We start from the raw sequence: 26,654 nt of genomic DNA, 5'->3' as shown, positions 1-26,654 counted from the left end.
GATCATCATTTACCGGTGAAATCAGAATGTCCGATGGTCAAACAGAAATTAAGAAGAACATGCCCAGATATGGCTCTCAAAATCAAAGAAGAGGTTCAGAAGCAGATTGATGTTGATTTTCTTATTACATCTGAGTATCCTTAGTGGTTGGCCAACATAGTGCTCGTTCCAAAGAAAGATGGTAAAGTTCGAATGTGTGTCGACTACATAGATTTGAACAAAGCCAGTCCAAAGGACGATTTCCATTTGCCTCATATTGATATGTTGGTCACAACACTGCCAAATTCAAGGTCTTTTCTTTCATGGATGGATTCTCTGGTTACAATCAGATCAGAATGGCACCCGAAGATAGGGAGAAAACATCATTTATTACACCTTGGGGAACATTCTGCTACAGAGTAATGCCTTTCAGTTTGAAGAACAATGGTGCAACCTATCAGCGAGTCATGACAATGCTCTTCCATGAAATGATGCACAAAGAAATTGAGGTCTATGTGGACGACATGATTGCTAAGTCCAAGACCAAAGAAGAGCATGTTGAGTATTTATTAAAGTTGTTTCAACGTTTGAGGAAGTACAAACTCCATCTGAACCCCAACAAATGTACTTTCGGTGTCCGTTCAGGAAAGCTACTAGGCTTCATCGTCAATCAGCAAGGTATTGAGGTGGACCTTGACAAAGTGAGAGCCGCTCAAGAAATGCCTGCACCAACAACAGAGAAACAAGTGAGAGGATTCCCTAGATATTTGAATTATATCTCCCGATTTATATCTCATATGACTGCTACTTGTGGGCCAATTTTCAAGCTTCTTTGTAAAGATCAAGGTTGTGTGTGGACTGAAGACTACCAGAAAGCTTTTGATAGTATCAAGGAGTACCTGTTAGAGCCTCCTATTTTGATTCCTCCGGTGGAAGGAAGGCCTTTGATTATGTATTTGACCATATTAGAAGATTCCATGGGTTGTGTGCTCGGTCAACAAGATGAAACTGGAAGAAAGGACCATGCCATTTACTATTTGAGTAAGAAATTCACAAATTGGAAGTCTCGATACTCTATGCTCAAAAAAAGTTGTTGTGCTTTAGCTTAGGCTGCCCTTCGTCTCCGCCAATATATTATCAATCATACTACTTGGTTAATCTCCAAAATAGATCTAATCAAGTACATCTTTGAAAAGCCTGCTTTAACTGGAAGAATTGCTTGTTGGCAGATGTTGTTGTCAGAATACGATATTGAGTACCATACCCAGAAGGCAATAAAAGGAAGTATATTGGATGAACATTTAGCTCACTGGCCAATTGACGACTATCAATCCATTCAATTTGACTTCCCTGATGAGGATGTAATGTACTTGAAAGCAAAAGATTATGATGAACTGTTGCCAAGTGAAGGACCAGATCCAGAATCACATTGGGGTTTGATATTTGATGGATCTGTTAATGCTTATGGAAATGAAATTGGGGCAGTCATTGTCACTCCTCAAGGTTCTCATATTATATTTACCGCAAGATTGACATTCACTTGTACGAACAACGTGGCAGAATATGAAGCGTGCATTATGGATCTGGAAGAGGCTATCGACTTGAGAATCAAAATTTTGGACGTATATGGAGATTCAACTTTGGTGATTAATCAGATCAAAGGAGAATGGGAAACCCATCAACCTGGTTTTATTCCTTACAAAGATTATGCAAGGAGGTTGTCAACTTTCTTAAACCAAATTGAATTTCATCATATACCTCGTGAGGAGAATCAGATAGTAGATGCTCTGGCAACTTTATCCTCCGTGATTGTTGTGAACCGGTGGAATGATGTGCCTACAATAAATATTATGCGCCTCGATAGACCTACTCATCTGTTTGTCACAGAAGAGGTAATTGATGGTAAAACATGGTATCATGATATTAAATTCTTTATTCAAAGACAAGAGTACCCACCTGGGGCATCAAACAAAGATAAGAAGACTCTAAGAAGGTTGGATGGTACCTTCTTTCTTAACGAAGACGTGTTGTACAAAAGAAACTTTGACATGGTCTTGCTCAGATGCGTGGATAGACACGAAGCAGACATGCTGGTAACGGAAATTCATGAACGATCCTTTGGTACCTATGCCAATGGACATGCAATGGCTAAAAGGATGTTAAGGACAGGTTACTATTGGCTGACGATGGAATCTGACTGCTGCAAATATGTGAAGAAGTGCCATAAATGTCAGGTTTATGCTGATAAGTTTCATGTGCCTCCAACTATTCTTAAAGTTATCTCATCTCCTTGGCCTTTATCTATGTGGGGAATTGACTTGATTGGTATGATATGACCTAAAGCTTCGAACGAACATCGCTTTATTCTAGTGGCCATGTTACTTTATAAAGTGGGTCGAAGAGGCATCGTACGCCAATATGACCAAGCAAGTGGTGGTCCGATTTATCAAGAATTAACTAATCTGTCATTATGGTGTTCCAAGTAAGACCATTACTGATAATTGATCAAACCTGAACAACAAGATGATGAAAGAAATGTGTGCAGAATTCAAGATTGAAGACCATAACTCATCTTCTTACATACCTAAGATGAATGGGGCCGTTGAAGCTGCGAACAAGAATATAAAGAAGATCATCCAGAGAATGGTGGTGAGTTACAAGCACTGGCATGAGATGCTCCCTTTTGCTCTACATGGGTATCGTACATCCGCCCGCACTTCAATTGGGGAACCCCTTCCTCTCTTGTACATGGAATGGAAGCAATGCTCCGCGTGGAAGTTGAGATCCCGTCAATGAGAGTCTTGATTGAAGTAGATCTGTCTGAGGCTGAATGGTGTCAAATTAGATTTGATCAGTTGAATTTAATTTGAGAAAAAAGGATGAAGGCTTTATGCCATGGTCAATTGTATCAACAAAGGATGAAGAATGCTTTTGATAAGAAGGTTTGACCTCGTGTGTTCAGAGAAGGTGACCTCATGCTCAAGAAGATCTTGTCTTTCATTACTGATTCTAGGGGCAAGTGGACTCCTAATTATGAAGGACTATATGTTGTTAAGAGAGATCTCTATGGTGGTGCTATAATCCTTACAACTTCGGATGGTGATGAGCTCCCTCTTCTTGTGAATGCTGATGCAGTCAAGAAATACTTCACCTAAAATATAAAAGAATAGCTCTCTAAGTTGAAAACATGAAAGGGAAGCTTAGGAAAAAAAGAGCATCTCAATGGGCTGAAAACCCGAAAGGGTGGTCCAGGCAAAAGTTAGAGACATAAACAAAAAATGATTATCCCGGTATATTGACACCCGCAAGGGACAATCTAGGCAAAAATTAGGGATTATAGCAAGTAACTACATCAGGCCAGACTTGATCAACTTAAAGCGACCTCACCCATCAAAGTCTTCCCAATCAAATTACTCTCTCCAGAAACTCGAACACAATGGATTTCAAAGTTGATAGGGAGAATAGTGGCCATTGCATTTTAATGTAGCCTTTTCCTATATTTACCGATTTTTTTCATCTTTGTAAATTATTTATAGGGTCCCTCCATTTACGGACTACCATTCCGTCAATAAAATTCAAGACTTTATCCATTTGTTTGCAACTCTTATTTCACTTCCTTCTCGCAAAATGAATTTTTACTTTTGATGAGAAAATTCTTGAAACAAAAGCTTAAAATATTTTGTTCTTGCTTTTAAGAAGTGTGTGTGTGTTTCTTTTAATTTATGAACATAATAAGGAATGTCAACAGTACTCCCATAAAAGGTTGGATCCTGATGTGCGGAGCTCAATGCTTTCTTAAAATAATTTCTTCATTATCCTCAATGGAATTGCAACAGTGGATGATTCTTGCTCCTTTAGGAGACCTTCCCTCCATTTGGCACTATTATGTTGGTATCTCTAGAGAAGATTGGGCTTGAAGGCAACTTTACTCCATTGATGACTTCTTGTTTTATCTCCAGTGAGGCTTCTATCCTGTTGAGATTAGCCGAGTGTTGATTTGTACTGAGATGTTTATTTCATCTCCAGTTCATCTACTATTGCCTATTTTTTCAGCATAAGTGTCGCACCTCGAAAATGATAATGCGATCCCTCGCGATAGGATGCAGAAAAATGTTGTTTGAAACAGGGTCGCCACCGAACATTATTTATCCCAATGAAGGAATAGGAAAATATCGAGAAAACCTTTAGAAATAAGAATAATGGTCGTCGCAACCATATTCACGTTCGGGAGTCGATTACGCAAGGGGAAGGTATTAGCACCCCTCATGTCCGTTGTACTCAACGGGAACCTTTTAGTCTGATTTTGCTATTTGATTGTTAGTTGATTGTTATCTGCTTGCTTTGAGTAATTAGAATTGACGATAGATATGGATGAAGACCTCAGGAGGGAAATGGGAGGTTTTTTATTAGTGTGCTCGCGAAGATACGGCAATCTCCTGCCTACGTATCCTTATGGCGCAATAAGGAAATCAGAGCATTCGTAGTTCGGGCTACTACGAATATTTGGTGTGTTTTATTTTGATGAACGACTATGTAGGTCGGCGTTCTAACGGCTAAACGCTGACTTGTCTACTCTCGGGGGAGGCTCTAGCACTAGTTTGTTGTGCGCATTAGAAAGGATTAACAGTGTTCTTTTTGAGAGAAAGGTTTTGGTCACGCGGGGGTGACGACTTGAATTGATAGGTTTGATGTTTGATTGGTTTCAGTCGCGCGGGGGCGAGAAATTAGATTTGATTTGTTAAGGTGTTTTGAAGAACGACGAAAGATTGAGCAATGTGGTGCACACCAATCGTCCAATTCTTTCGAGGAATAACAAGGCGGACGCCTTCTACTCCTTTTTCGTTCGATTATTTTGAAAGTTTTGTTTGCGGATGTTGAATATGCAAGGTAGTGAGGCGTACGCCTCCTACTTGCTTATTCAAAGAATAATGAGGCGAGCGCCACCTATTCCGTTATCCAAGTTTATTTAGCGTGTGTTAATCGGAAGTCGATAATTTGTGCAATATGGCGAACGCCAATTATTCAAATAATCGAGAGATGGCGAGGCGAACACCTCCCATCTTTTATCATCCGAGGTTTAAATTGTAAAAGATATGTTTTTAGACGTCGTATTTGATTTGCGAAAATAGTTTGAATTTTGCTAGGTTTGGATCGATAATTTGAGCAATGTGGCGTACGCCAATTATTCAAATAATCAAGGAATGGTGAGGCGAACGCCTCCCATTCTCTAATTGAGGTTTAAGTTATATAGTTTATTTTTGTGAAATTGTATTCTATATAAAAGGTGATTTGAATTTATTCGGTTGTGGTTTTGATTTGATGACGAAGATTCGAGCAATATGGCGTACGCCAATTATTCGAATAATCGAAAGATAGTGAGGCGAACGCCTCCTATCCTTTTATTATCGGAAATTTAGAATCAAATGGTTGTAGAATTTGCAGTTGATTTAGAAAATGTGATTTGAATGTGTATGATTAAGGTTTAATTGGGTGACAAGAACTCGAGCAATATGGCGTACGCCAATTATTCAAGTGCTTGAGAAATAGTGAAGCGAACGCTTCCTATATCTTTTTCATCCCAAAATTTATGTTTAAAAGAGAAAAATCTTAAGAAGTTAAACGGTTTGGAAAATGGTTTGAATTCATGTTTATGAATGAAATGAATTTTATTTAGTGTATTGTTCATCTACTCGATTAATCAATAACCAAATAGGTCTCATTGTAAGAAAGCCCAAGAGTAAGCTATGTGAGGTTGATGGCGATGCTAAGAGCAATCGACTTACAAGGGTGTTTAAAAAAATAGGCTCGATGTTAAATCGAGAATTGGATGATTTATTTGTGGTTTGAATCATGGTTTTGTATTGATGACAAAATGGAACGAAATGATGTGAAGTGATAATTAAAATTCGAATAATCACTTATCTAAAATAGTCAGAAATAATCATCAAATATATTTGATTTAAACCAAATATTCGAGATGGTTAAAATTAATTATTAGGATTACCTAATTTAAACAAATCTTGATTAATCAATTAATTAAAAAATGATCGAAGTAAGTGAACCACAATGTGCTCAAACCAATTTTCACGAGATGACAACATACCTAATATCATTCGCAAAAATCCTAATGTGGCAAATATTATATTACTGTATTGAAAATTGAGCGGTATATTGACATGAAATTATCGAATCCGCGAGTCAAAAATAAGTCCAATTAAATAAGGAGATGAAATAAAAATTAGTAATAAACCAATAGCAGGAGGGGTGCAAGCAGAGCACAGGAGGGTGATGGTATCCAAACCATTAATTGGGTCAGGCCCAAAACACAATCCAATTACCAAAACTCACTTAACTATACTAATCATGTAATTAATCCCTATTAACAAATGCATAAAGAAGAAAAGAAAAAAAAAACAAGTTTAGCACAAGATTTTCTCAACCAATCAGAAGAGACAAGGAGTTTTTAGAGCTGGATCACCTCATCCATCACTTCAGTACCTACACATCCCTAGCAGAACAAATCACTCAATGGATCGCTTCAAAACCCACTTCTAAATCACGTTGTTCGCAACTTTCACACTTATGTTAACTTCCCCTGCATCTTCCATGTCATGATCGTCTCCGCCTTCATGATGATGCATCGTCGACCACGTAACTCAGCGCAAAGATGGTGATGATGAAGTTTGAAAATTTGTATTGTATAGCTACTGGTGATGGTTGAGTTGCAAAATTTGTTGACAGGGATGATTCGGTTTATATATGGGGAGGTTATGTACCAAAAAACTTATTCAAGCATTATAATGAGTCGGGTTTGCGGGCGGTTGTAGCTGTTGGGGGTGGAAGGAAGTGGGCGGTTGGTTTTTTTTGCGGAAGTTGTTAGGTTTTTGTGTGGATCCAACGGCGGTGAAGCGAAGTGATGGCGGTAAAGAACAACGAGGTTTAATGGTGACGGTTGAAGCCGGAGGAGACGGTCGTTGAGGGTTTGAGAGGTGAGGTGCGGTTGTGAAACGGAGATGGTTGACGAACGGAGGGAGCTAGCGGATGTATCCGGTTCAGTGGCCGGTCATTTGGAGTGGGTTGTGGAAGGAGATTTTCGGTGAGGGTTTCGTGGTGGTAGATCAGAGAGAAAAAGGGTCGCGTGGTTCGAAGGTGATGGTGGCGAGGGTTTGACGGAGGAATGTTTATGAGGGGTTGTGTCGTTAGCGGTGGTGAGTGGTTGATGGTCGATTGAAGAAGAAAAAGGAGATGGTGATGGTTCTGTGTGTGGGAAGTAGATCGGAGGGTTTGGATAGATGGGGTATGGTTGAAGTGGGATTTCGGCAGGGTAACAGTATATTTCTTCTTTTTCCTTCCCAATGATTCGACACATCCTTTTATAGGCGAAGTTTGTGGTCCCTCTGAGTATGAGCTGGCTCGGATTGCATAATCAGTCGGTTAGAATCGGATCATTCCCAGATTTGGTGGGGACCAAATACGTGACAGGTAAGAATCTCTCTCTCTGTAGTGTAATCTCAAATCCTTCTAGAACATGTGGTCCCATAGGAGAAAATCTCACTGCTTGTTGTCACGTTATGCTTGTTGTTTGTTGAATGCAGGATCTCATTGGCGGCATGACAAGTCCTTATTCTCTGCCTTGGTTGTGAAGCGGCTTACGTTTTGAATTGAGATTAGAGTATGAGCATCTAAGAAGGGTGAAAACGATGGTGGACGTTAGCATTCGTCCGCTTTCCGAGGCTTGGATTTGTTTTTGAGAAGAATTTCGGTTGAATTTCCCCTGTGAACCTTTACTTGTTAGCTTCTTAATTTTGGTTGAAAATCCAACTTTCTGTATGCATTGCCGGTGTTTGTTTTTATTGACTTTGGCTTGATCTCTTGGCTCTCATCAAGTCAATTGTTCATGCTGCTGGATTGTACATGTTTGTGTGTATGAATTACTATGATGTAACCTTTACTCACACACTTGATTTTGCAGGTTGCACTTGTGAAATTAGTTTGCAGGTTCAACAGTACTGAATAGATCTCCTCTTGCAAGCTTAAGTTTATTTTTGAAAGTGGTATTTGAGAAGAGTGAACTTATTAGCTCATTATGCATTCCTGTTCTTCGGATAACTTGCAGGCAAGGCCCCCATTAGGTTGAAGCAATTTCGTCTGCTATTTGGATGAGTCAGAGGTATCTATTTAAAAACTGCACAACCTAAACGTTCCTGTACTTTCGGAATCCATGTACCTTTGTAGCATGAATTTGTGTTGTTGCTTGGTACTTTTGAGTTTGATCTGGTATACGACTTACCGCAGGTTTTGCTGTGACCACTGATGTGTTGTAGAGTACTGATTATCTCATTCCTATTGGTAAGCCTGTGGTACTATCTGGCGGCAATCCTCCAAGAAGATTGACAAATGCTGCAGGTATCATCGCCTACAGAGTTTAAACCATGTATTTAATTGTTTTATATGATGATGTTACCGGTGTATTCAATCCGTGTTGGTAACCTGCTGCAGGTTTTGGTTGCATTTACCCTGAACATCGTTTAGATGGCATGTTCATGTTTTAATTTTATGTTATGCATTTCGAGATTATGCTGCAGTAGAAAGCAATTTAGCCGACGACTGTCGTGGGCCCTGCCCTTGATTAATAATCCAACTCAATTGCAGCTGAATTTCCAACAAATGTGCCCTCCACAGTGCTCACTTGACTAGCTGGATTGGGCATGGGGGAACCAAATGGTGGTTCTGATGATTTCCACTCAAAAGACGCGGTATGAGCAACTGCTAACACACTAATTAAATCCATAGATCCTTGAGATATTGAGGTGCTTGTACTGACTTGAGAAGCACTATTTCCAGGACCTTGATCAATTTTAAGTGAATCAGGTTAAGATGCACTTAATAACTTAGAATGCACCTGCAGTTGGTGATGGTTGGGAGCAACGGCAGCAGGCTGTGTTGTTGTAGCTATATGACCTGAAATATACGGCGAAACCGGTGGCTTGGGTGGTTCGCTTGGATCTATACCAGATCCAAAACATAAAGCTTGCCCCTACATCATTTGTGTGTTTTGATTAACTTTATCAACAGGTTGGCTTCCTGAAGCAGTTGCCTTTCCTTTGCCAATCGGATTGCATAGGCCTGTTGTGAATTTGAGGCATGGTTTTGTATATGTTGTACTGATGCTTAGGTCATGTACTTTGGTCATTGTATTGTGTATGTCAGCATGTGAGTTGGTTTTTGGTTGTAATGGGAAGGGATAAGGTTTATGTGTTTTGGTTATAATAATTTATGTAATACAGTTTTGGCTTTTGAAATGAACATGGTTTGTATTACCTTGTGTATGGAAGTGTAAGAAATATTGGATTAATACTGTAATGATCAATCTTCAAAAAAACAATGAATGCTTATGGTTTAAAAAGATTTGAAAAGGAACATGAAAATGACTAAAATGTTTTTTTTAGCTAAAGGGTTGACCTTGGTCAACCGGTTGACCAAAAGGTCCACGGTTGACAAAAGTCAACACCTCATTATCATTTCCGAATTTTATAGCTTTTCATGTAATGAACAATGGAATGTAACCTAATAGCTAATTGCATGAGATATTTGTAAATGAAGGAATTTGGTATGAACTTGGAATGTATGATTTGTTATGCATATGATGCAAAAATAAAAAATGAAATTAATTCTATGAAAATTTAAATATGCCCGGACAAAATTGGGGTAGGACAGCTGCCCCTATTTAATTAACTTGAACTGGAAGGTAGGAATGACAACAGTCTTCCTTCATTCGTGGTGGAAGGTAATTAAATACGAAAAGACCCAAATTTTGTCCTTTGAAATGCAATGGATATATGCAGAAAGAAAATGCAATGGATTCTAACAGCACCAAGGTAATAGGGGTAGAACGCTAGATCAATGCCAACCCTCGAGTTGACATTCAAATCTTGCAAAGGTTGTTATTGATGTAAAGACGAAATTGAACATGTTTTCTTCCATCAAAAGGATGACAGTGGAATTAATTGCTACCATCAAAAGGATGATAATAGTTCGCCATGATTTCTAGGATCGTCATCACCAAAAGGATGATGGATAAGCTGAGCTTCAAAGGTAGTCATCACCAAAAGGATGATGGTTACAGTGGTTACAACAAAGATCGCCATCACCAAAAGGATGATGGTAAGATCAACAACAAATCTCGTTATCACGAAAAGGATGAAAGTTAGACATATTCCAAAAGATTTCCATCACCAAAAGGATGATGTCCGTCACCAAAAAGATGATGGTTATTTTGATAAAGTTTCCTACTACAGAGAGTATAACATCAAGGCTACCACCAAAAGGATGATAGTTAACTCATCAACTTCAAAGATCACCGTCACCAAAAGGATGAGGATAATATCCAACAACAAAACTTGTATTCACCAAAAGGATGACAATAAGTCAACGATCACCAATGATCACCATCACCAAAAGGATGAAGGTAAGATACAAGATAAAACTTGTTACCACCAAAAGGATGATAATAAGTCAAAACAATCACCATCACCAAAAGGATGAAGGTATAATTAAAACAAAACTTGTTACCACCAAAAGGATGATAATAAGTCACACAACTCAAAGGATCCCCATCACCAAAAGGATGAAGGTAAGATCAAAATAAAACCTTGTTATCACCAAAAGGATGATAATAAGTCAACAATCACCATCACCAAAAGGATGAAGGTATAATTAAAAGACAAAACTTGTTATCGCCAAAAGGACGATAATAAGTCGACAATCACCATCACCAAAAGAATGAAGGTAAGGTCAAACGACAAAACTTATTACCACCAAAAGGATGATAATAAGCACACAACGCAATTGATCACCATCACCAAAAGGATGAAGGTAAGATCAAGACAAAAACTTGTTAGCACCAAAAGGATGATAATAAGTCAACAATCACGATCACCAAAAGGATGAAGGTATAATTAAAAGACAAAACCTGTTATCGCCAAAAGGACGATAATAAGTCAAAATAGACTGAAATGATCACCATCACCAAAAGGATGAAGGTAACGTCAAACGACAAAACTTGTTACCACCAAAAGGATGATAATAAGTCAATAACCTTAAATATCACTGACACCAAAAGGATGACAGTAAGATCAAACAAACCGAACTTGTTATCACCAAAAGGATGATAATAAGGATAGAACTTCAAAACTTGTTATCACCAAAAGGATGATAATAAGCTGAAACAGACTCAATGATCGCCATCACCAAAAGGATGAGGGTAAGATCAAAACAAAACTCGTTATCACCAAAAGGATGATAATGAGTCCATTACTCACATGGTCACCGTCACCGAAAGGATGAAGGTAGGATTAAACAACAAAACTCATTACCACCAAAAGGATGATAATAAGTCAATAACCTTTACGGATCACCGTCACCAAAAGGATGAAGGTAGGATCGAACAACAAAACTTGTTATCACCAAAAGGATGATAATAAGTCGACAATTACCATCACCAAAAGGATGAAGGTACTACAAACAACAGAACTCGTTATCACCAAAAGGATGATAATAAATCAACAATCACCATCACCAAAAGGATGAACATGAGATCATAACTTCAAAACTTGTTACCATCAAAAGGATGATAATAAGTTATAATAACTTCAAATATTGCTGACACCAAAAGGATGGCAGTGGGGTTGGTCTTTCCAAATGTCACCATTACCAAAAGGATGACATTTTAAACCAAACTCCATAATCTCTATCACCAAAAGGATGATACTTAGATTGAACTGGACGTCATCACCAAAAGGATGATGGTTGAACCGAAATGACAAGGATCCTTATCACCATAAGGATCGCTGACACCAAAAGGATGACGGTAGGCTGTAATAATTGCAGAGGTCATCATTCACCAAAAGGGTGAAGGTTGGACCAAAACTCCAAGGATCTTCGACACCAAAAGGATGACAGTAAGATCACAAATGTCAAGGATTTACCATTACCAAAAGGATAACGGTTATTGTAAACAGGACGATGATCAATATTATTCTTCAATGGACTTTCACCAAGAGAATGATAGTGAGAAAAATATTGGAAAAAAAAGGCTACTGACAAAGTTCAGTAAACCTGACTTGTTGGGTAGTATTGGAACATTACCGTGTAAGACTTACTTGGGGTATCAACAACAAAAGGTTGCAAAACCAATATTCTCTAGGGAGATGTAGTTTCTGTCAACAAAAGGTTACAAGAAACAACTCATTGTAGGGTACCAAATGGAATTCTCCTTGAAAGGAAACCTTAGGAGTGATTATCCCATGACATGGTTTGAGTTTGTTTTCCCGAGTTTTTATATCTTGCTATGGTCTGCCCCGGATTAGCCTTTGAGGGACTTACCCTAGACGGACTGAGTATTGAAGTGTTTTTCCTCCTTGATCAACCGATGCTTGGAGATTTGTCTTATACTGACTACTTCTTAAGTCAATATAATCAAAAAGACACCATGCCCCTGATTCATAGGATTATGAGATGGTCTCGATTCGTGTCAGCACCAACGATCAAGTGCCCCTTGAATTGCCCCTTGTTGGAATTTTCTCGATGTCAAGTACCGATTGACAATTAAGAATTGTTATCCAAAAAATGGTGATTTTAATGCAATAGTTATGCAAGTTTTGAAAAACAATCATTCATTTGGAGTGTCGTGGTAGTGTGTGGCGAATGGACCATGAGTCCAAACGCGGTGCTGATTTTAGCTAGTGTGTGAGTGATATAGTGAGAAGAGAATATTAGCAAATCTCTAGGAGTCAGTTTACTCAACCTTGCTGTAGTATGCTTTCAGAAAAACCTTACTTCAATTAGGTCTTTTGAAGGTTGTAACATGGCTTGGTTCATGGTTATTGAAACAAAAGGATATAAGGCTCAAAGTTTATTTTAACCCACCCCTTCTTCATGATGATCTCCAATCATACGTTCAGTTAATTCACACACATTCGTTTTTTGTAGGTGTAAGGATAAAGATGGTGATTCAAGGTCTCTTAGAATGACAACCACCTTATTTCATTTTTTGGATGTCGGTGACCCTTTGATTTTGGTATGGTGGTCACTGAATCTTGTTTTGTTTTGTTGGAGACTTTCATTGTCTCTTTCGATTTTTGTTTTGATCCCTAACTTTTGCATGGACCGCTTTGTTTGAAGCTTTAATCCATCGGGATTGCCCTTGTTTTTGCCTAAGTCCCTTTTTAAGGTGTTTGACTTAGCGGGCTCTTTCTTTGATTGATTTTTTTTGGAAATTGTGACTGCCAAGTCATTGGTCATTGAAGAACAACAGACCTAAATCTTTGATTTGTATGGTTTCTTCGACACTTCAAGATGTGTGCGAAGAATATAATGTGATTGATCCTTTTATGGGATATTTCATCTTGTAATTCGAAAGTGTAGTTAGACCAACTGAACACTACCCTGCCCCAGTTAAGCGTAAGGGTTTTTTAGATCTGAAAGAAACTCCTACTTCTAGGCTCGAAGTGGTTGACTAGGGATTAACTCCTTATCTCTCCAGTGTTTAGGGATTTGAAACAATTCCTGTACATCATTAGCAGGATTTTATCCGAAAGCATTCGATCAGCAATTATGAGTATTTTGTTTTCGTCATTCTCCTTCCAACATTTGCTAACAATAGTGTGATAAAAAAGGTGAAGTGGAAAAGTATGTGTTTGTGATTTGCAAATGTGATAATATGGGTGAATATGAAAGGTTGATTCAAAGCATGCATAATCATCCCATTAATAAGACCAAATACAAATAACAATGTTTAAAGCATACAATACTTAAACAACCAAGAATAAATTACAAAAGTGCGAAACTGTAAAAATGGCATAATGATTGCCTTCATTCAGAGCAACAGGACTTCATCTCTTGATTCACTGGCGGAATTGCTCTGCTTGTTCAGGCCGGTGGGAAGCTTTACCTTCGAGCTTCACTCGACTCTGCATGTGTTGGCATGGGATTTGTTGCAACGTTTGGCCTAACTGGCGTGAAGGTGACTGCCTTACTGTCAATCAGGTCCTGGAATTTGTATTTGAAAGCCTTACAGTTCTCTATTGTGTGCCCTGGGGCACCCATGTGATACTCGCAGTGAGCGTTGGCATCATAGCCCGGAGGATAGGGTGGAGTTGTAGGTGTTAGCTCCTTCAAAACAACCGATCCATCCTTTAGCAGATAGGGGAGGATCTTGCTGTATGGTACTGGAAAATGATCGAAATGTCTTTATGGCCTCCTTGCTCTCTGCTGATTAGGTTGACGTGGTTGTGGAGCACGTTGTTGTTGATTCTGATGTTGTTGTTGGTAAGCCGACTGTTGATAAGGTTGTTGATAGGGTTGCTGATAGGGTTGCTGATATGGTGTGGGGATGGCAGCGGCAACCTGATGATATGGCATAGGAGCATATGGAGGCGTCCTATATCCTCCTCTCATTACAACATTGGTCTGACCTTCTGGCTTCTTCGGAGGATTAGGATGAGGTTTCTTCATTCCACTTGAAGCATTAGCAGCACATGTAGCTTTCCCTTCTTGATCTGGCTTTCAATTCGTTCTCCCTCAGAGACAACCTCAGCAAAAGTTAGGAAACTGGATCCTACCATTTTCCCTATGTATTGGGTATGCAGAGTTCCCATAAACATATCAATTAGTTCCTTGTCGAGGAGAGGAGGTTGGACACGAGCTGCCAGCTCTCTCCACCGTTGGGCGTATTCCTTGAATGACTCGTTGTTGCCTTGATTCATGTCTTGTAGCTGTGTGCGATTGGGTGCTAGATCAGTGTTGTACTGATAATGCCTAAGGAAGGCTTCAGCGAGATCTCTCCATGATTGGACCTGACCTCTCTCTAGTTGCATGTACCACCCCAAGGATGCCCCACTGAGGCTATCTAGGAAGTAATGAATCAAGAGTTGATAATTACTGATGTGGGCAGCCATTTTGCGACAATAGGCTCTGAGGTGAGTTCTCGGGCAGCTGATCCCTTTGTATTTGTCAAAGTCCGGGACTTTGAATTTTTGTGGAATCACGAGTCCTGGTACCAGGCACATGTCAACAGCGTCCAAACCGGGAGTAGTGTGAACCTCCAAGGACTTAAACTTCTCTTCCAGAGCATGGAGTCTCTCAGCAGCTGGGTCTGGGATACCTCCAACAGTAGGTTAGGCTGGTTGTGGCATGAATAAGGCGTCCTATGGATCTTCATCACCCATGATGGATCCATGGCGAGCAGATGTAACAGAGTGCTCATGGGGGTTCATGTTGACCATGGGAATAGGAATAGGGATCGGTCTTCCTATAGGCTGATTAGGGTTACCATCAAGGTCAATCACTCCAGGGATACTGAGCGATGGTGATCCAAACTGGGCAGCAACTTTCCTGGCTTCAGCGTTAGTCTCAACATCCTTCTCCTTCTGGGCCAAGAGTAACATGGTTTCCAACAAGCGATCCATCTTTGCCTGCATGGGTCAATGTCGGTCCTCATTGAAACTTGATTTGCGTCAAGCTGTTTGAGTGTCATCTTGTAGTTGCGGCGTATTTCATACCGGTGTCGAGTAGTCAGCGTTACTGGACAAGGGTAGAGTATGGTGTAAGTTTTTGTTTCTAGAAGATGATATGCAACGCATGTTTATGATATGAAAATGCATGAAGTTTCGCCATGCTTTCCATAAAGGAATACAGACTCCAAATTATCCACACGTCGGGTATATCAGGATAATAGGAAGAAGCACGGGTTTCTCTGATCACAAGAAATTCCCAAAGGTAGGTACTAAAGTTATGTTTTCAAGGAAGGAACTTAGACTCACGGATCAAGTTCAAAACTTCCTCACAATGGTGGGCTAGCCACATCGTGATGGGAGTTCTGAAATGATCTAATCTAAGTGGGATTCTCGTATTGTTCGAACATGGTGTAGACCCTTCGATTCAATACTACATAATCGCCAATCATGAAAACAAAACTTGGGTTTAAGGAGAGGTCCCTAGAGTCACGGATCGTATTTAGAACCTCCCCACAATGATGGGCTAGCCATATTGTGATGGAAACTCCAAACAAATCTACTCTAGGTGGAGTCTTCGTATTGTCCCAATGAGGTGTACACCCCTCGGTTCAATACTACACAACTCCGGGTTCTAAGTTCTTCTCGAAGCTCGGGTATGAAGCTTATCTCACAGCATACACCAAGTCCCATATCAAAGTATCAACATATTACATACAACAACATAATAAAATACAGAGAAACAAGCACGGAAGATAAGAACATCTTCTAACAGTCATAGAAAAATAAGACTAAGTTAGGTTAGACTCTTTCTTGCTTGGAGCAGGGTCCCCAGCAGAATCGCCAGTCTGTCGCACCTCGAAAATGATAATGCGATCCCTCGCGATAGGATGCGGAAAAATGTTGTTCGAAACAGATACTGGATAGAAAACCACGGAAGAGTAACCGTCATCAATTAGGATGAACAAAAGGTTAACTCTGCAAAGGGGAGAAAATAGGGTTTACAACTACCAGTATAAGGGTAGAAAACCACGGAATCCGCCGAGGATAAGATGAATGATTACTGATTACTGAGAAATTATTCATTTATACCACGGGGAAGCACAGGAAACAGATCACAAGAAACATATTTAGGATCAAACTAAAGAGGCCAACTGAGTCAAGACTCGTCCTAGTGAGGATATAATTCAATAGGGAATCCCATCCCAGAATATGTGTTGGGAGGAAGCAAAAACAACCGTCGTCCACGAGGATATAACTCGGTGGGTGTCGCTCCCCAGGATTTCCCGAATCCAGGTACAAACGCAAAGAAGAGTGGCGAGAAACAAAAAGGGTAGAGTCGCCAGCTATGTACTTTTATCCCAATGGGAGGGAAAGGTAGTACTGCATAACCTAGAGGGAATGGATAAAACGAAGTCTCGAACCAAAGAAACTGAGTAAGGGGGCCGGTTACGTGAAGGGAAGGTTATCGCACCCCTTCACGTCTGTGGTACTCCACAGGATCCACGATTGCTATTTATGTCTAAAGTGTGTATAAAAATCCTATATGCAATGCAAAGGAGAGAAAATCAAAGTAGGGAAAATAAAGAGTTATTGCTCGCACATGCCCTACCCTACTGCATACGTATCTCAAGAAGGATTGAGAATCAGAGCACCGTAGCTCGGCTAACCTACTTTTGTTTTTTTTGTGTTTTTTAAGTGAACGACGCTACTACGCAATCTACCGGATGCTCGACCTTGGGAGACTTACTCGCCTGTAGTAGAAGGAGTCAACGTGTCCTTAAGAGATGATAGAGTTTGCTTGTGTTTTAGGAATGCTCATGCAAGAAAGGAAGTCCTAGACGAAGGAACCGTGCTACCTTAATTGACATGCAAACGAGAGACTATACGAAGTCTAGCAATCCTATGGGGAGACTATAAGCAAGTCTCATAAGAGAACAACAAAAACTGGAAACAGAATGCCAATCAATGGTCTTACATCCAACTCCACACAACAAACAGGAAACAGAATGCCAACGGCTGGACTTACATCTAACTCCTGAACAACAAAATAAACGGAAACGGAATGCCAATCAATGGTCTTATATCCAACTCCACAAAACAGATAGGAAACAGAAAGCCAATCAATGGTCTTACATCTAACTCCTAAAACAATCAAGCAACAAATGCAAACACACAAAAATGCAATCATCACACTCTATATACAAACAAGAGGCTCAGACAAAAGGTTAGGCTTTAGTCAAGGGGTCATATCAACCTCGACAAACAAGCCAAAACTATAGGGGTGTTCTGAAGCTCTTAACCACTAACATTGAGAGTTAGGGTGAAGCTGATGAAAGGTACTGAGGATTAGACCCCATGCTCTTAACCCTGGCCTAGGTGAGCTTGAATCAAAGAAGGTGTGGGGATCCAGAATGAGGGACCCTATTCCACTTGACTGACTCTATACAAGATCTTGGGTGTTTATTCAAAAGTATCAGCACGTAGTGCGAGCATAATGAAAGACTCAACTAAATAACAGTGGATTGATTGCAAATCCCTTCTATCTGTCAATTGCCTCTTCACTTAGGAGGACTTAACAAGTAACATGCCTCATTTAGAGGTCTTTAGCACAAATGTAAACAATCACAATCATGGCCTCTTAAGGAGGACTTCAGCCAAATGCCTACCAAAAAGGTGGCAGGAATTCCAGACTACATGGAGAAAGAGAGTGGTTACCTAAGTGGTATACCAACCACACTCCAAAGCAAAGCTCAAGCAAGAGCTAAAAGCGACTAATGTACCTGTACAAAAGCCAAACATTCAATATCTCAGACAGAAAAAAAAACAGACAACAATACTGGAACTTTAGAATATCTACACAATGCAAGTCACAAATGCAAGCACTCAAGTGAGTTCATCACATCAATGGACCTACAACACAACAAGAGTTAGTGATCAAAGCAAATGGCATCTCAAATGATGAGGCCACACCAATCATTAGTGCTAAATACCTGAAACACAAACACAATTGGTGAGTACAAACCACTAGTACAAAGACTAGGGTCAAAGGCAAGTCAAATGACAAAAACAGAAGTCAACATTTCTCATGAAGCACAATCATTCAAACAAGAAATAGTCCTCAAAAGGACCAAAGCCAATTCATAGGGAAAAGCCATCACATGAACAAAATAAGGCAAAGGCAAGCAATGTGATCAAGATTGGACATCAAGAATAGAAAATCCACATTAAAACAGAAATGTGTCCAATGATCATGAAAAATTTTAAGTGAACATAATATGTTATGGACAAATATCATACCAAAAATTATATCCAGAAGCAAACAAATGGTGTATGAATGAAAATGCACAAGTACAAAGCACAACATGTTACACCAAATGTCACAACATATGTCCATGTGTCCAAAACAGTGATATTAAATGATAAAAATGCCAAACAAAAGCCAAAACATCATGTTACATGTTGTGATCAGGCATGTCAAATTTCAAGGCAATTGGATAAACCATGAGCATTTCACAAATCAATTAGCACAACATAGCAAATTGGCATCATGTTCAAACAATCAAACACAATTAAAAATCCAGCAACACAAAAATCAGGAAATAAATGCCAAAAAAATTAGACATTAACACAAGCATGTGGAGAAAAGTTTGGATTAATTTGGACATGTATACTATTTTTAGTGATTTTTTGAAGTTGAAGAAAAAAAATGAAATAATGTGGAAAGCATGTGGAAAATGAAATGTGAATTAAAATAGAAACATGCATATGCCAGATTCGAACACAGGTGAAGCAAGTCAAATGAGCGCTCAACATGAAAATCAATTGGAAAATCAAAACATCATACGCAGGGAATCGAACAGAGGCTTGGCAAGGCGGATAAGAAAACAACAATGCAATTTCAGAAATACATGGCAAGGTATCGAACAGAGGCGCACAAGGTCATAAGCGCTATCAAAACGCAGCGTTCCAATCAAAGAAAACAAATGGAATTAAAAAACGCATGCGGCAAGGTTCGAACAGAGGACAGCAAGGTCACAGCGCGCGTGAAGCAAAAACCCTAAGGTTGAACCAGACGGTCGGGATAGTGATTCCGGTCGTCTTCTCCGGTGGTTCTCCGGCAACCTTCATCATTTTTTTTCCAGAAATGGACGTGCTATACACCATTGGAAAGGTCTTTTTACGTAGAACACAAATATCACAATTATTTAGCCTAATTCCTAACGAATCAACTGGATCGAAGAGAAACATTTTGCATATCAAAACTTCATATCATCATATCTCACTCAATACTTAACCAAATTCAAAACAATTTATATCAGCATCATCAGTGAATCAAGCTCTACAAGATTATATACATGAAAAGGCAAATAATGAGGATCGAATTTCAAGCTTACTTGATGTGTAGTGTTCAAATCCACGTGTTCAAGGCTCCAGAACTTCCAGATCCACTCCAGTAATCTTGATTTGGAGCTTTATGCACAAAATAGCAATTGAAATCCACCAGATCTAGCTTAATTTGAAGCTTCCATGTTCATCTTCAAGCTTTGGATATGCACGATTCTGTACCAAATTCTTCAATCCAAACCTTGATTCTTCATCAATGATACATGCTGAACACGATTATGCAAGAGTTTTGTGGAATTGGATGAAGAAATCTGAAATTTGAAGAGAGAGAAAATTGAGAGGGAAATGAAATTTTTGATCTAAATTCTGTTATTCTCTCAATTGTGATTAGGATTTAGCTTTTATATGGTCCCTTAATCATGCTGTAATTAAGATTAGGCATTGGTTAAATGAAAATTAAGGAGAAATAAGGTGAATGGCAAATATGCAAATGTGAGGTGGCATGAGCAATGTGCACGTGGACAGTGCCATGCAAGGTGCAATTTCACTTAAAATCATCCAATGAACATGATGGAATTGGAATTAGGCTTGTATGATTCACCAATTTTGAATTACCAACTTTCCCTCCAAAATGCACTTGAATGAACACTTGATCATGTGAGCTTCTTTCATGCAAAGCAATGGTTGATTTGGAAAATATTGGTCACAAGGAGCATGTTGCAAAAAGAGTGGACCACTTTGGAGTTTTGAGTCAAAAGTTATGCCATTTTTGGAAAATCAAGTTGAATATGGTCCAAAAACTTGCCATTTTTGGAAACTTTCAATTACAGGTCACTTTCCATTTTTGGAAACTTTTGATTTGACTTCAAAATCTTCAAGGTAGGTGTTTGCCATGATGAATAAACCTTGTTTGAACATGATTGAGATACTTCCACTCACTTCCTCATCTCAAAGCCCCTAGTTGACTGCACAGTTGACTTTTATGGTCCTTAGATGACCTGGAAATGTACTGATGAATTTGGGCCTCTACCTCTTGGTAAAATTGCTTCAAAATGAGCCCTAGCTCATATAAGCTCTTTAGAATAATCATGTAGCCTTCATCTCAAGGAAATACTTGCTCTTATGCACTGAGGATTCTCTTGATGCCAATTCTGACTGATATGATGCAATGCAACATGGAATGATAAATGTCCTAAAAAATGAAATGAATGCATGAGTGGGGGAGGGAAAATTTGAGGTGCTACAGTGGGGAATGTGGAAAGAAAGATAAACACTTTCTGCTTAAGGAGCTGACTCTTCATGGGGAGATCAGACACCGACATCTGCTTGGGAAATGTATTACCAACTAGCAGGGGATAACAAACAAAGATATATGGCAAAGAATGTAATCATGAATATCTGAATGTTTGAAAAGTATATGCACACATGCGTGGTTTATGTATGATGAATGCTGACAAACAAACATTTCTAACACAAACAGCTCCATAGAAAAAGTACACAAACACCCGGTACTACATCTCGAGAGAGAAAGCCAGGTTCACCGGAAAGTATCCAATATGATGAGGGCAAGAGAAAACAGGAAGCAAAGATCCCTACAGGGGATGAACATCAGTCATTCCAGCTGGGGACAAGAGTTATTGCACAGATAAAAATTTGCCGCATAAGCAACTCCACTGGGGAATCTATCCAAGGGATAAAGGAATTCTGGGGATCAAACACCAAGTACCGTACTCACCAAGGAGATCACCTCTACTGAGGAGGAAAGGTCGCTACTCTGCTGAAGGGAAGAGTGGTGGATATCTCACCAAGCACTCCAACCTGTGGGAAAACCACAAAAGGCTCCGGAGGAAGAAGATACAGTCATGACAGGCATATGAACAAATGTCTTACCCTGCTAGGGATCATACCATCCTTGGGAAAGCACTGAAGATCTCCTAAGTATCCTTTCGTCATTGTGAATGTTCACTTTGTTTAAAACAAGTTATGATTATTCAAAATAATGATATTTTCTCAATTAAAGCATGCAAAACGTTTGTTGAATAGAAACAAATAAGAGTGCAAATAATTGGATAAAAGGCTCAAATTTATTAGATGGAATGGTAGTCTGCAAATGGGAAGACTCCATAGATCTTTACAAGTTTGAAATTGGTGACATATATTGGAAAAGGGCTACATTGAACATAATGACCATTTCTCCACCAATTCTGAATCCGATGTATTTGAAGCTTCGGTTGATGACGAATGAGCAAGAATCTCTGACGGATGATAGTTATAGAACAAAGACTTGTCAGGATGCAGTTACTTGCCAAATCCCTAATTTTTGCCTAGATTGCCCCAGGATGGGGTACTCAATCTAGCGGGATACATATATTCATTTTTATGTCTCTAACTTTTGCCTGGACCGCCCTTTCGGGTTTTCAATCCACCGAGACGCTCATTTTTGCCTAATCCGCCCTTTCGGGTTTTCAACTTAGCGAGCTATTCTGTTTTTATTTTTAGGCGAAGTATTTCTTGACTGCATCTGAATTCACAGGACGAGTGAAATCCTCCCCATCCATAGTTGTCAGTATCAAAGCACCGCCTGAAAAGGCTTTCTTAACAACATATGGACCTTCATAGTTTGGAGTCCACTTGCCCCTGGAATCGGGCGCGAAAGACAAGACTTTCTTGAGCACGAGGTCACCTCCTCGGAACACACGAGGCTTGACATTCTTATCAAAAGCTTTCTTCATTCTTTGCTAATACAATTGACCATGGCACATGGCAGTCAATCTTTTCTCTTCTATCAAGTTCAATTGGTCATAACGACTCTGAACCCATTCAGCGTCAGTCAACTTGGCTTCCATCAAGACTCTCATTGATGGGATCTCCACCTCTACTAGGAGTACAACCTCCATGCCATAAAGAAGAGAGAAAGGGGTTTCCCCTGTTGAAGTGCGGACAGGTGTACGATATCCGTGTAAGGCAAATGGCAGCATCTCATGCCAATCCTTGTACGTGACAACCATCTTTTGGATAATCTTCTTGATATTCTTATTAGCAGCTTCAACATCCCCATTCATCTTGGGTCTATAGGGAGAAGAATTATGGTGTGTGATATTGAACTCACTACACAGCTCTTTCATCATCTTGTTGTTCAAGTTAGATCCATTATCAGTAATGATCTTATCTGGCACACCATAACGAAATATGAGTTGATTCTTGATAAACTTCACGACCATTTGCCTGGTCACATTTACATATGATGTTGCTTCAACCCACTTGGTAAAGTAATCATTCGCTACGAGAATAAATTTGTGTCCATTAGACGCTTTCGGTTCTATCATGCCAATCATGTCAATTCCCCACATAGAGAAAGGCCATGGTGATGAGATCACATTCAGAAGTGTCAGAGGAATATGAATTTTATCCGCATAGATCTGACACTTATGGCATTTCTTCACATATTTGTAGCAGTCGGACTCCATTGTCAGCCAATAGTAGCCTGCTCTTAACATCTTTCTAGCCATGGCATGTCCATTGGAATGAGTACCAAATGAACCCTCGTGGATCTCAGTCATCAACAGGTCTACTTCGTGTCTATCCACGCATCTGAGTAGAACCATGTCAAAATTTCTCTTGTAAAGCACATCACCATTGAGGTAGAAACTGCTTGATAATCTCCTTAGAGTCTTCCTGTGTTTCACAGATGCCCCAAGCGGGTAAATCTGGTTTTGAAGGAAACACTTGATGTCATAATACCATGGCTTATCATCTTTCGTTTCTTCTACTGCAAATACATAAGCTGGTCTGTCCAAGCGCATCACGGTGATGTTGGGGACTTCATTCCAAAGTTTAACCATAATCATCGAAGCAAGTGTAGCAAGAGCGTCTTCCATCCGATTCTCATCTCGAGGAATATGATGGAAGTCAACCTCAGTAAAGTACGTTAAGATCCTCCTCGCATAATCCCTTTATGGGATGAGACTAGGCTGATTCGTTTCCCATTCACCCTTAATCTGATTAACAACGAGGGTCGAATCACCATAAACATCGAGGTGTTTGATCCTAAGATCAATGCACTCTTCCAATCCCATAATAAAAGCTTCGTACTCAGCCATATTATTCATGCATTTGAAAGTTAGCCTTGCTGTAAAAGGAAAATATGTGCCCTGAGGAGTAATAATCACTGCCGCAATACCATTTCCGTACTGATTTACAGCGCCATCAAACACCATACTCCATCTGGAACCAGGTTCTGGCCCTTCATTAAGTGTAGGTTCATCACAATCTTTCATTTTCAAATACAGGATTTCCTCATCTGGGAAGTCATACTGAACTGACTGATAATCCTCAATCGGCTGATATGACAAGTGGTCAGCCAAGATACTACCCTTAATAGCCTTCTAAGCTCGATACTCAATATCATACTCAGATGACAACATTTGCCAACGGGCAATCCTCTTGTTAAATCAGGCTTCTCGAAGATATACTTGATTGGATCCATTCTGGATATCAACCAAGTCGTATGATTCAACATATACTGGCGTAAGCGCTTAGCAGCCCAAGCCAAAGTGCAACATGTCTTCTCAAGCATTGAATATCGAGACTCACAATCGGTGAACTTCTTGCTCAAGTAGTAAATAGCATATTCTTTCTTTCCTGATTCGTCTTGCTGACCAAGGACACAACCCATTGAATCTTCAAGAACAATCAGATACATAATCAAAGGTCTTCCCTCCACGGGGGGAGACAGGATCGGAGGCTCAGACAGATACTCTTTAATACTGTCGAAAGCTTTCTAGAAATCCTCGGTCCAATCATGGGACTGATCTTTCCGGAGGAGCTTGAATATCGGCGCACATGTGGCAGTCATGTGGGATATGAATATAGAAATATAATTCAAGCGGCCAAGAAAACCTCGGACTTGCTTCTCAGTTTTGGGTGCAGGCATTTCTTGTATTACTTTGACCTTTGCAGGATCAACCTCAATACCTTTCTCGCTAACAATAAAGCCCAATAACTTGCCGGAACGGACTTCAAATGTACACTTGTTGGGATTCAGACGGAGCTTATACTTCCTTAACCGCTGAAAAAGCTTTAACAAGTGCTCTACATGTTCAACTTCCGTTCTTGACTTGGCAATCATATCATCAACATATACCTCGATTTCCTTGTGCATTATATCATGAAACAAGGTGGTCATAGCTCGGTGATACGTGGCTCTGGCGTTCTTCAAACTGAAGGGCATTAATCGATAACAGAATGTTCCCCAAGGTGTGATGAATGTTGTTTTCTCCATATCCTCGGATGCCATTTTAATCTGATTATATCCGGAAAATCCGTCCATAAATGAGAAGACATTGAATTTAGCTGTATTATCTACCAACATATCAATATGTGGTAGAGGGAAATCGTCTTTCGGGCTAGCTTTATTCAAGTCCCTATAGTCCACACACATCCGGACTTTTCCATCTTTCTTAGGCACGGGCATAATATTGTTCACCCATTGAGGATATGTAGAAGTCACCAGAAACCCTGCATCAATTTGCTTCTGAACCTCCTCTTTGATCTTCACTGCCATATCGAGATGAGTTCTTCTGAGCTTCTGCTTTACAGGCACGCACTCAGGCTTCAAAGGCAGGAAATGTTGCACGATATCTGTATCTAGACCCGGCATGTCTTCATATGACCAGGCAAAGACGTCGACATATTCTCGTAGCAATTCAATCAACCCTTTCTTAACAGATTCTTCCAGGAGTGCCCCAAACTTCACTTCTCGCACACAATCTTTAGACCCCAAGTTGACTGTTTCCAGGTTCTCAAGATGCGGCTGAATGATTTTCTCTTCATGCTCAAGTAGACGGGTGATCTCGTCAGGAATCTCTTCAATATCATCTTCTTCCGCCTCAAATACAGGGAATTCAAAGCTGGGAGATGGTGTTGGGTCATTATGTTCAATGGGTTTGATCAACCTGCATAATGATTTTGGATTTGAAAAGCTTTAGAATTCAAACAATGCAAACCATTATGCAGATGAAAAGATTGATTTTATTCTATTTTTTAGGTTTTATGTGATCACCAATTTCATGCAAAAAGCGAAAAGGGAAAATAATTGGAAGACAAACATTTAACATGAATCTATTGAATGAAAATATCATTGTATTTATGTGCCATCAATGTCATCACTCCTCCTTTGGCATGGGAGGAGGGTTTTTAAACACAATGAGCATTACTTTGACTTATGGATAACTGTTGGAATATCCACAACGACCCAATTATTGTAGATTCCCCCAGGGATGACGAAGTTGCCAGAATCCTCTTCGTCCTCTTCCAAGATGGCAGCAACCTCTTCGCCTTGATTGGTGTGGATGAACCCTCCACTATTGAACAGCCCTCGCGTGTTAGAAACCCCAGAAGAATAACCTATGCCAGCCCGAGACTTGTTGTCTTCTAGCTCAATCATCTTCCCTAATCCAGCGGTTGCGCCACGCTCAATGGCCAACTTTGCATCTTTGTAGGAAGCAAATGAAGGAGTTCTCTTCTCAATAGGTTCAATAATAGATAAAGCTTAGAAAGGAGTTCCAACTTCATCCTCAGCATCTATATATGAGAAAGAAGACAAATGGCTAACCAGGAGAGCCTTTTCTCCCCCTACCACCACCAGCTTCTTATTCTTCACGAATTTCAGTTTCTGGTGTAGGGTGGATGTCACGACGCCTGCTTCGTGAATCCATGGTCTGCCTAGGAGACAACTATACGATGGGTGAATGTCCATGACCTGAAAGGTAATCTGGAAATCACCTGGTCCGATTTTTATTGGGAGATCAACTTCCC

At 39.8% G+C, this 26,654-nt stretch overlaps 1 protein-coding gene across 1 annotated transcript; it reads left to right on the top strand.

The window, feature by feature from the left end:
• Positions 1-503: 503 nt before the first annotated feature.
• LOC127081058 (uncharacterized) lies at positions 504-7,639 on the top strand. The gene is made up of 6 exons (XM_051021346.1): positions 504-725; positions 1,209-1,622; positions 1,755-1,891; positions 6,721-6,832; positions 7,359-7,461; positions 7,575-7,639. Exons 1-6 carry the CDS (start codon positions 504-506, stop codon positions 7,637-7,639), a joined length of 1,053 nt encoding a protein of 350 aa, XP_050877303.1.
• The last annotated feature ends 19,015 nt before the right edge of the window (positions 7,640-26,654 follow it).

This window comes from Lathyrus oleraceus, chromosome 5 (genome assembly GCF_024323335.1).
Source record: "Lathyrus oleraceus cultivar Zhongwan6 chromosome 5, CAAS_Psat_ZW6_1.0, whole genome shotgun sequence".
Lineage (NCBI taxonomy): Eukaryota > Viridiplantae > Streptophyta > Magnoliopsida > Fabales > Fabaceae > Lathyrus > Lathyrus oleraceus.
The sequence above is the reverse complement of the archived record's forward strand: the minus strand, read 5'-3'. Positions and strand labels throughout refer to the sequence as shown.